General features: G+C 50.0%; 1 protein-coding gene across 1 annotated transcript in view; it reads left to right on the top strand.

Moving 5' to 3' along the window:
• The window catches only part of iqgap3 (IQ motif containing GTPase activating protein 3), a 72,494-nt gene that overhangs the window by 6,128 nt on the left and 54,970 nt on the right, over positions 1-11,396 (top strand). The window contains exons 7-14 of the mRNA XM_079693632.1: positions 688-801; positions 1,884-2,059; positions 2,396-2,477; positions 4,255-4,418; positions 5,075-5,162; positions 5,432-5,595; positions 10,779-10,939; positions 11,180-11,292. Of these exons, the coding sequence (XP_079549758.1) occupies positions 688-801; positions 1,884-2,059; positions 2,396-2,477; positions 4,255-4,418; positions 5,075-5,162; positions 5,432-5,595; positions 10,779-10,939; positions 11,180-11,292 (1,062 nt within the window). The remainder of the gene's footprint in view (positions 1-687; positions 802-1,883; positions 2,060-2,395; positions 2,478-4,254; positions 4,419-5,074; positions 5,163-5,431; positions 5,596-10,778; positions 10,940-11,179; positions 11,293-11,396) is intronic.

Genomic DNA, 11,396 nt, shown 5'->3' with positions numbered 1-11,396 from the left:
CGAAATGTATTTTTAGTTTTCGGGACTAAGGTGTTAATGGTGGACTATCGGACATCCAAAATGCAGGGTGTTTCCCCCAATTGTCCGTCTTGTCTGTCAAAATGCATCTTACGTTTCTAACTTGCAATATCATTATTTCCGCTCTCTTCACTCCAGAAGAGCGATCTCCCTGTGTCTCTCTGTGTGCGGGGGGCGGGGCCTAACAGACACGCTGCAGCGGACACAGAGATCTGCCAGGGACGGAGCGTTCAGAGAGTATAGGGAGACTCTACAAGGCTCGATGTGGACAAAGCTTGTTTGCCATTAGTGTTAGCGCGTTGACACGAGTAGAGTAGTCTGTCCAAACAGCCGGGTCCCACCTGTTGTGTCTCATGTACCCCTTCAGCTCTGTAAGAACCCCCTCACTCATCTCTCCCCTGTCTGTCTGTCTGTCTGTCTGTCCGTCTGTCTGTGATACACCTGACAAGATTTGCCTACATTTGTTCTTGTATTAAACCCTTTGTAATAATGTTCAACCCAACTGCTCCTTAGACGACAATCACTTGCATAACTCACCCTTAATACAAATGTATTTCAACTGTGTGTGTGTGTGTGTGTGTGTGTGTGTGTGTGTGTGTGTGTGTGTGTGTGTGTGTGTGTGTGTGTGTGTGTGTGTGTGTGTGTGTGTGTGTGTGTGTGTGTGTGTAGAGGAGGAGATCAGCAACATGAAGATGGAGCTGGATAAATATGGGATCCAGATGCCGGCGTTCAATAAGATCGGAGGAATCCTGACCAACGAGCTGTCCGTGGACGAGGCTGCAGGTACACGCTGACAGCCTATTGGCTCACACACACACACTGACCGCTGATTGGCTCTCACACACACACACTGACCGCTGATTGGCTCACACACTGACAGCTGATTGGCTCACACACACGCTGATTGGCTCACACACTGACAGCTGATTGGCTCACACACTGACAGCTGATTGGCTCACACATGCTGATTGGCACACACACACACACACACACACACTGACAGCTGATTGGCTCACAAACACACTGACAGCTGATTGGCTCACACACACACTGACAGCTGATTGGCTCACACACTGACAGCTGATTGGCTCACACATACACACTGACCGCTGATTGGCTCACACACACACACACACACACACACACACACACACACACCGCTGATTGGCTCACACACACTGACAGCTGATTGGGTCACACACACGCTGACAGCTGATTGGCACACACACACACACTGACAGCTGATTGGCTCACACTGACAGCTGATTGGCTCACACACGCTGACAGCTGATTGGCACACACACGCTGACAGCTGATTGGCACACACACACACACTGACAGCTGATTGGCTCACACACTGACAGCATAAAAAACCATGGCATCGTACAATAACAATTAAAAGACTGGAAATAAACAAGAAAGTAGAAAATATATACGTTGAATTAAAAATGTACAGTAACAAAATATAAAGCAAGTTATTATATATACATTAAAATGTGAGGGATGGAATATTAAATTGGCCGGGAGCTCACAATGTGTTTCTCATCAGGCCATGCGGCGGTGATTGGCACACACACACACACACACACACACACACACACACACACACACACACACACACACACACACACACACACACACACACACACACACACACACACACACACCCTGACCGCTGATTGGTTCACACACTGACAGCTGATTGGCTCACACACACACTGACCGCTGATTGGCTCACACACTGACAGCTGATTGGCTCACACACTGACAGCTGATTGGCTCACACATGCTGATTGGCACACACACACACACACTGACAGCTGATTGGCTCACACTGGAGGTTCTCACACTGTGTTTCCCATCAGGCCATGCGGCGGTGATTGCCGTTAACGAGGCGTTGGACTCGCAGGTGGAGGTGCTGAAGGCGGCGCTGAGGAACCCGAACGCTCAGCTGAGCGGCCTGCAGGGGGCGCTGACGAGCCTCTACAGAGAGCTGCTGCTGCAGGGCAGGGCCAGCAAGAGGGAGAGGGCGGCCAATGGGGTGAGGGCAGGACGAGCCAATCACATGAGAGGATCATCTCTCATGATTATAGCTGCAGGAATGAGTCCTAAACATCTCACCGTGTGTCTGTCTCACCGTGTGTCTGTCTCACCGTGTCTCTGTCTCACCGTGTGTCTGTCTCACCGTGTGTCTGTCTCACCGTGTCTCTGTCTCACCGTGTCTCTGTCTCACCGTGTCTCTGTCTCACCGTGTGTCTGTCTCACCGTGTCTCTGTCTCACTGTGTGTCTGTCTCACCGTGTCTCTGTCTCACCGTGTGTCTGTCTCACCGTGTCTCTGTCTCACCGTGTCTCTGTCTCACCGTGTGTCTGTCTCAGCGTGGAGGATCGGAGGAGAAAGATATCTACGAGGAGTTTCTGACTCACAGAGAGATCCAGGACAGCCTCGACCTGGTGAATGGTGAGCTACACGCCTCCATCACACAGCACAGTAACCCCCCCCTCTCCATCACACAGCACAGTAACCCCCCCTCTCATCACACAGCACAGTAACCCCCCCTCTCCATCACACAGCACAGTAACCCCCCCTCTCCATCACACAGCACAGTAACCCCCCCTCTCCATCACACAGCACAGTAACCCCCCCTCTCCATCACACAGCACAGTAACCCCCCCTCTCCATCACACAGCACAGTAACCCCCCCTCTCCATCACACAGCACAGTAACCCCCCCTCTCATCACACAGTAACCCCCCCTCTCCATCACACAGTAACCCCCCCCCCTCTCCGTCACACAGCACAGTAACCCCCCCTCTCCATCACACAGCACAGTAACCCCCCCTCTCCATCACACAGCACAGTAACCCCCCCCTCTCCATCACACAGCACAGTAACCCCCCCCCCCTCTCATCACACAGTAACCCCCCCCCCTCTCCATCACACAGCACAGTAACCCCCCCTCTCCATCACACAGCACAGTAACCCCCCCCCCCTCTCATCACACAGTAACCCCCCCCCCCTCTCATCACACAGTAACCCCCCCTCTCCATCACACAGTAACCCCCCCCCCCCTCTCCGTCACACAGCACAGTAACCCCCCCCCCCTCTCATCACACAGTAACCCCCCCTCTCCATCACACAGTAACCCCCCCCCCTCTCCATCACACAGTAACCCCCCCTCTCCATCACACAGTAACCCCCCCTCTCCATCACACAGTAACCCCCCCCCCCTCTCCATCACACAGCACAGTAACCCCCCCTCTCCATCACACAGTAACCCCCCCTCTCCATCACACAGCACAGTAACCCCCCCCTCTCCATCACACAGCACAGTAACCCCCCCCCCCTCTCATCACACAGTAACCCCCCCCCCCCTCTCCATCACACAGCACAGTAACCCCCCCCCCCTCTCATCACACAGTAACCCCCCCCCCCTCTCATCACACAGTAACCCCCCCCCCTCTCATCACACAGTAACCCCCCCCCCCTCTCATCACACAGTAACCCCCCCCCCTCTCATCACACAGTAACCCCCCCCCCTCTCATCACACAGTAACCCCCCCCCCTCTCATCACACAGTAACCCCCCCCCCTCTCATCACACAGTAACCCCCCCCCCCTCTCATCACACAGTAACCCCCCCCCCCTCTCATCACACAGTAACCCCCCCCCCCTCTCATCACACAGTAACCCCCCCCCCTCTCCATCACACAGTAACCCCCCCTCTCATCACACAGTAACCCCCCCCCCCTCTCATCACACAGTAACCCCCCCCCCTCTCCATCACACAGTAACCCCCCCCCCTCTCATCACACAGTAACCCCCCCCCCTCTCATCAGACACAGTAACCCCCAGTAGCTGGAGAGAGACTCAGACAGAGAGTATGTTTTGAAGCGACGGCTCGTACAGAGAGTCTGGGTCTCTGTGCCAGCAGCTGATCTGATGAAGGTTGAGCACACAGGGTAGCAGACTGTCAGCTAGCTCCCTCATTTATCTCTGGTCATAATAGTTTGTGTTCAATCCATTCAAAACTCATTTATTTAATTCCTTCACTTGCTATTAAACCAAAGTACATCGTTGTTATTTATAAGCTAACAGTTTCATAGAACATTTTTATTCTTAAGGGTTAGATTATATATTCATCTAAACTAGCTCTTAGCAACGCAGTAACATGTCCTCTTTGTCCTAAATGTGGGATGACCTGCGTGTGTTGATGTTGTTGTTGTTGTTTACTCTCAGTGCGCTGGGCGGTGGAGCAGGTGGACGAGGCCCTCAACGCTACAGATGAACTCTCTCTGATCTCCGCTCTGAAAATGCCATGTTTGGCCCTCAGGGGCCTCCGGGCTGAGAACAGCCCCTGGTACCTGGAGCAGCTGTCAGCCGACCGCCAGCAGAAGGCCCTGGTAATACTTTAAAGAGTCCTCTCCTGCTGATGTTCAGGTGTATATCAGTATGTAGTGTCTCTACTTTAAAGAGTCCTCTCCTGCTGATGTTCAGGTGTATATCAGTATGTAGTGTCTCTACTTTAAAGAGTCCTCTCCTGCTGATGTTCAGGTGTATATCAGTATGTAGTGTCTCTACTTTAAAGAGTCCTCTCCTGCTGATGTTCAGGTGTATATCAGTATGTAGTGTCTCTACTTTAAAGAGTCCTCTCCTGCTGATGTTCAGGTGTATATCAGTATGTAGTGTCTCTACTTTAAAGAGTCCTCTCCTGCTGATGTTCAGGTGTATATCAGTATGTAGTGTCTCTACTTTAAAGAGTCCTGTCCTGCTGATGTTCAGGTGTATATCAGTATGTAGTGTCTCTACTTTAAAGAGTCCTCTCCTGCTGATGTTCAGGTGTATATCAGTATGTGGTGTCTCTACTTTAAAGAGTACTCTCCTGCTGATGTTCAGGTGTATATCAGTATGTAGTGTCTCTACTTTAAAGAGTCCTCTCCTGCTGATGTTCAGGTGTATATCAGTATGTAGTGTCTCTACTTTAAAGAGTCCTCTCCTGCTGATGTTCAGGTGTATATCAGTATGTAGTGTCTCTACTTTAAAGAGTTCTCTCCTTCAGGCTGAAGGCTGTGTGGACCCTCTGGAGCCGGAGGAGCTTCAGGAAGGAATCAGTTTCTCCAACAAGGAGGCCCAGAGGAACCAGAGCAGTGAGTCCTCTCTGATCACACCCGTTAGACACCTTCAGGAGACTTGCTAACGTGTGTGTGTGTGTGTGTGTGTGTGTGTGTGTGTGTGTGTGTGTGTGTGTGTGTGTGTGTGTGTGTGTGTGTGTGTGTGTGTGTGTGTGTGTGTGTGTGTGTGTGTGTGTGTGTGTGTGTGTGTGTGTGTGTGTGTGTGTGTGTGTGTGTGTGTGTGTGTGTGTGTGTGTGTGTGTGTGTGTGTGTGTGTGTGTGTGTGTGTGTGTGTGTGTGTGTAGTGCATGCAGCTCTGCAGAGTGTGAACACCTGTCTGGGTCTCAGTGACCCCCGGAGGACCCTCACTGCTCTGATGACCTCTGACCTCCAGCTGCCAGAGGTCTTCCCCTCCGCCGCCGCCCTGTACCATCGAGAGCTGCGGCTGCTGCAGAGACGTACTGCACAGGTACACCTGGACACACACCTGAGATATCACACCTGAGCACACACACACCTGAGATATCACACCTGAGCACACACACACACGAGATATCACACCTCAGCACACACACACGAGATATCACACCTGAACACACACACCTGAGATATCACACCTGAGCACACACACACATGAGATATCACACCTGAACACACACACCTGAACACACACACATGAGATATCACACCTGAGCACACACACCTGAGATATCACACCTGAACACACACACACACATGAGATATCACACCTGAACACACACACCTGAGATATCACACCTGAGCACACACACATGAGATATCACACCTAAACACACACACCTGAGATATCAAACCTGAGCACACACACATGAGATATCACACCTGAGCACACACACCTGAGATATCACACCTAAACACACACACACATGAGATATCACACCTGAGCACACACACCTGAGATATCACACCTGAACACACACACCTGAGATATCACACCTGAACACACACACCTGATATATGACACCTGAACACACACACATGAAATATCAAACCTGAGCACACACACATGAGATATCACACCTGAACACACACACCTGAGATATCACACCTGAGCACACACACACATGAGATATCACACCTGAGCACACACACCTGAGATATCACACCTGAACACACACACCTGAGATATCACACCTGAGCACACACACCTGAGATATCACACCTGAGCACACACACCTGATATATGACACCTGAACACACACACATGAGATATCACACCTGAGCACACACACCTGAGATATCACACCTGAACACACACACCTGAGATATCACACCTGAACACACACACCTGAGATATCACACCTGAGCACACACACACATGAGATATCACACCTGAGCACACACACCTGAGATATCACACCTGAACACACACACCTGAGATATCACACCTGAGCACACACACCTGAGATATCAAACCTGAGCACACACACACATGAGATATCACACCTGAACACACACACCTGAGATATCACACCTGAGCACACACACCTGAGATATCACACCTGAACACACACACCTGAGATATCACACCTGAGCACACACACCTGAGATATCACACCTGAACACACACACCTGAGATATCACACCTGAGCACACACACCTGATATATCACACCTGAACACACACACCTGAGATATCACACCTGAACACACACACCTGAGATATCACACCTGAGCACACACACACATGAGATATCACACCTGAGCACACACACCTGAGATATCACACCTGAACACACACACCTGAGATATCACACCTGAACACACACACCTGAGATATCACACCTGAGCACACACACATGAGATATCACACCTGAGCACACACACATGAGATATCACACCTGAGCACACACACCTGATATATGACACCTGAACACACACACCTGATATATGACACCTGAACACACACACATGAGATATCACACCTGAACACACACACCTGAGATATCACACCTGAACACACACACACATGAGATATCACACCTGAGCACACACACCTGATATATGACACCTGAACACACACACATGAGATATCACACCTGAACACACACACCTGAGATATCACACCTGAACACACACACCTGAGATATCACACCTGAGCACACACACCTGATATATGACACCTGAACACACACACATGAGATATCACACCTGAGCACACACACATGAGATATCACACCTGAACACACACACCTGAGATATCACACCTGAACACACACACCTGAGATATCACACCTGAGCACACACACCTGAACACACACACATGAGATATCACACCTGAGCACACACACCTGAACACACACACATGAGATATCACACCTGAACACACACACCTGAGATATCACACCTGAGCACACACACACATGAGATATCACACCTGAGCACACACACCTGAACACACACACATGAGATATCACACCTGAACACACACACCTGAGATATCACACCTGAACACACACACCTGAGATATCACACCTGAGCACACACACCTGAACACACACACATGAGATATCACACCTGAACACACACACCTGAGATATCACACCTGAGCACACACACCTGAGATATCACACCTGAACACACACACCTGAGATATCACACCTGAGCACACACACCTGAACACACACACATGAGATATCACACCTGAACACACACACCTGAGATATCACACCTGAGCACACACACACATGAGATATCACACCTGAACACACACACCTGAGATATCACACCTGAGCACACACACCAGAACACACACACCTGAGATATCACACCTGAACACACACACCTGAGATATCACACCTGAGATATCACACATGAGATATCACACCTGAGATATCACACCTGAGATATCACACCTGAACACACACACATGAGATATCACACCAGAACACACACACCTGAGATATCACACCTGAGATATCACACCTGAACACACACACCTGAGATATCACACCTGAACACACACACACATGAGATATCACACCTAAACACACACACCTGAGATATCACACCTGAACACACACACCTGAGATATCACACCTGAACACACACACCTGAGATATCACACCTGAACACACACACCTGAGATATCACACCTGAACACACACACCTGAGATATCACACCTGAACACACACACCTGAGATATCACACCTGAGATATCACACCTGAGATATCACACCTGAGATATCACACCTGAACACACACACATGAGATATCACACCTGAACACACACACCTGAGATATCACACCTGAACACACACACCTGAGATATCACACCTGAACACACACACCTGAGATATCACACCTGAGATATCACACCTGAGATATCACACCTGAACACACACACCTGAGCACACACCTGCGCATAATACAGATATCAGGAGACAGAGGACGGCCATGGTCAGATAGGAAAACATTCAGGAGCTATCTGGATCAGTCATATGTGAAACTGAACTAAAGAGAACATTGGAAACTTTAGCAGTCTGCGTGATCTGCCTGTAGGGGGGGGCGGGCCGGCCCTGCGAGTAAAGTAACCAGTTACTTTATGTAGAGACTAACGAAGTAGTGTAATATATTACTTTCTTTTAGTAACGACCCCATCTCTGGATATATCACACCTGAGCACACCAACCTGATATCACACCTTGACACACACCTGAGCACACACCTGATATATCACACCTGAGCACACACCTGATATATCACCCCTTGACACACACCTGAGCACACACCTGATATATCACACCTGAGCACACCCACCTGATATCACACCTGAGCACACACCTGATATATCACACCTGAGCACACCCACCTGATATCACACCTTGACACACACCTGAGCACACACCTGATATATCACACCTGAGCACACCCACCTGATATCACACCTTGACACACACCTGAGCACACACCTGATATATCACACCTGAGCACACCCACCTGATATCACACCTTGACACACACCTGATCACACACCTGATATCACACCTGAGCACACCAACCTGATATCACACCTGAGCACACCCACCTGATATCACACCTGAGCACACACCTGAGCACACACCTGAGCACACACACCTGATATATCACACCTGAGCACACCCACCTGATATCACACCTGAGCACACACCTGAGCACACACACCTGATATATCACACCTGAGCACACCCACCTGATATCACACCTGAGCACACACCTGAGCACACACCTGATATATCACACCTTGACACACACCTGAGCACACACACCTGATATATCACACCTGAGCACACCCACCTGATATCACACCTGAGCACACACCTGATATATCACACCTGAGCACACCCACCTGATATATCACACCTGAGCACACCCACCTGATATCACACCTTGACACACACCTGAGCACACACCTGATATATCACACCTGAGCACACACACCTGATATCACACCTTGACACACACCTGAGCACACACCTGATATATCACACCTGAGCACACCCACCTGATATCACACCTGAGCACACACCTGAGCACACACCTGATATATCACACCTGAGCACACACCTGAGCACACACCTGATATATCACACCTTGACACACACCTGAGCACACACCTGATATATCACACCTGAGCACACACCTGATATCACACCTTGACACACACCTGAGCACACACCTGATATATCACACCTGAGCACACACCTGATATATCACACCTGAGCACACACCTGATATATCACACCTGAGCACACACCTGATATATCACACCTGAGCACACACCTGATATATCACACCTGAGCACACACCTGATATATCACACCTGAGCACACACCTGATATATCACACCTGAGCACACCCACCTGATATCACACCTGAGCACACACCTGAGCACACACCTGATATATCACACCTTGACACACACCTGAGCACACACCTGATATCACACCTTGACACACACCTGAGCACACACCTGATATATCACACCTGAGCACACACCTGATATATCACACCTGAGCACACACCTGATATATCACACCTGAGCACACACCTGAGCACACACCTGATATCACACCTTGACACACACCTGAGCACACACCTGATATATCACACCTGAGCACACACCTGATATATCACACCTGAGCACACACCTGATATATCACACCTGAGCACACACCTGATATATCACACCTGAGCACACACCTGATATATCACACCTGAGCACACACCTGATATATCACACCTGAGCACACACCTGATATATCACACCTGAGCACACACCTGATATATCACACCTGAGCACACACCTGATATATCACACCTGAGCACACCCACCTGATATCACACCTGAGCACACACCTGAGCACACACCTGATATATCACACCTGAGCACACACCTGAGCACACACCTGATATATCACACCTGAGCACACCCACCTGATATATCACACCTGATATCACACCTGATATATCACACCTGAGCACACCCACCTGATATATCACACCTGATATCACACCTGATATATCACACCTGAGCACACCCACCTGATATCACACCTGAGACACACACCTGAGGACACACACCTGAGCACACACACCTGAGTATAATGTTATATGTACTTCCTGTCTCCACAGGGGGTGCTGCAGCAGGAGGAGCTTTTTGTTGCCGTGGAGATGCTGTCAGCTGTCGCGCTCGTCAATCAGGCGCTGGAGTCGGGACATATGCAGGAGTTCAGCTTCTCATTGGTCAGTCCGTCTGCAGGCCTCTCTGAGGTGGAGCCCACCTTGCTGCACAGGTACACACACACCCTCCCTGCTGCACAGGTACACACCCCCCCCCCCCCCACACACACACACACACACACACACACACCACACACACACACACACACACACACACACTGTGCTGCACTGGTACACACAAACACCCTACAGTTTGAAGAGGATGAAGGTGATGATGATGCTGATGATGAAGGTGTGGTGGAATGATGATGGTGAAGATGATGAAGGTGATGGTGTGGTGATTTGTTCTTCAGGTACTTTGAGAGTCTGCAGGTGAAGCAGCAGCAGAGCAGAGAGCTGCTAACCTGGAATCAGCTGCAGGAAGGAGTCAACGCCATCAACGAGTCGGTGCAGGACGAGCACCAACGTGAGCCCCACACACACACACACACACACACACACACACACACACACACACACACACACACACACACACACACACACACACACACACACACACACACACACACA

Source organism: Notothenia rossii, assembly GCF_949606895.1.
Source record: "Notothenia rossii genome assembly, chromosome: 7".
Classification (NCBI taxonomy): Eukaryota; Metazoa; Chordata; class Actinopteri; order Perciformes; family Nototheniidae; genus Notothenia; species Notothenia rossii.
This window is presented reverse-complemented; position numbering and strand designations above follow the sequence as displayed.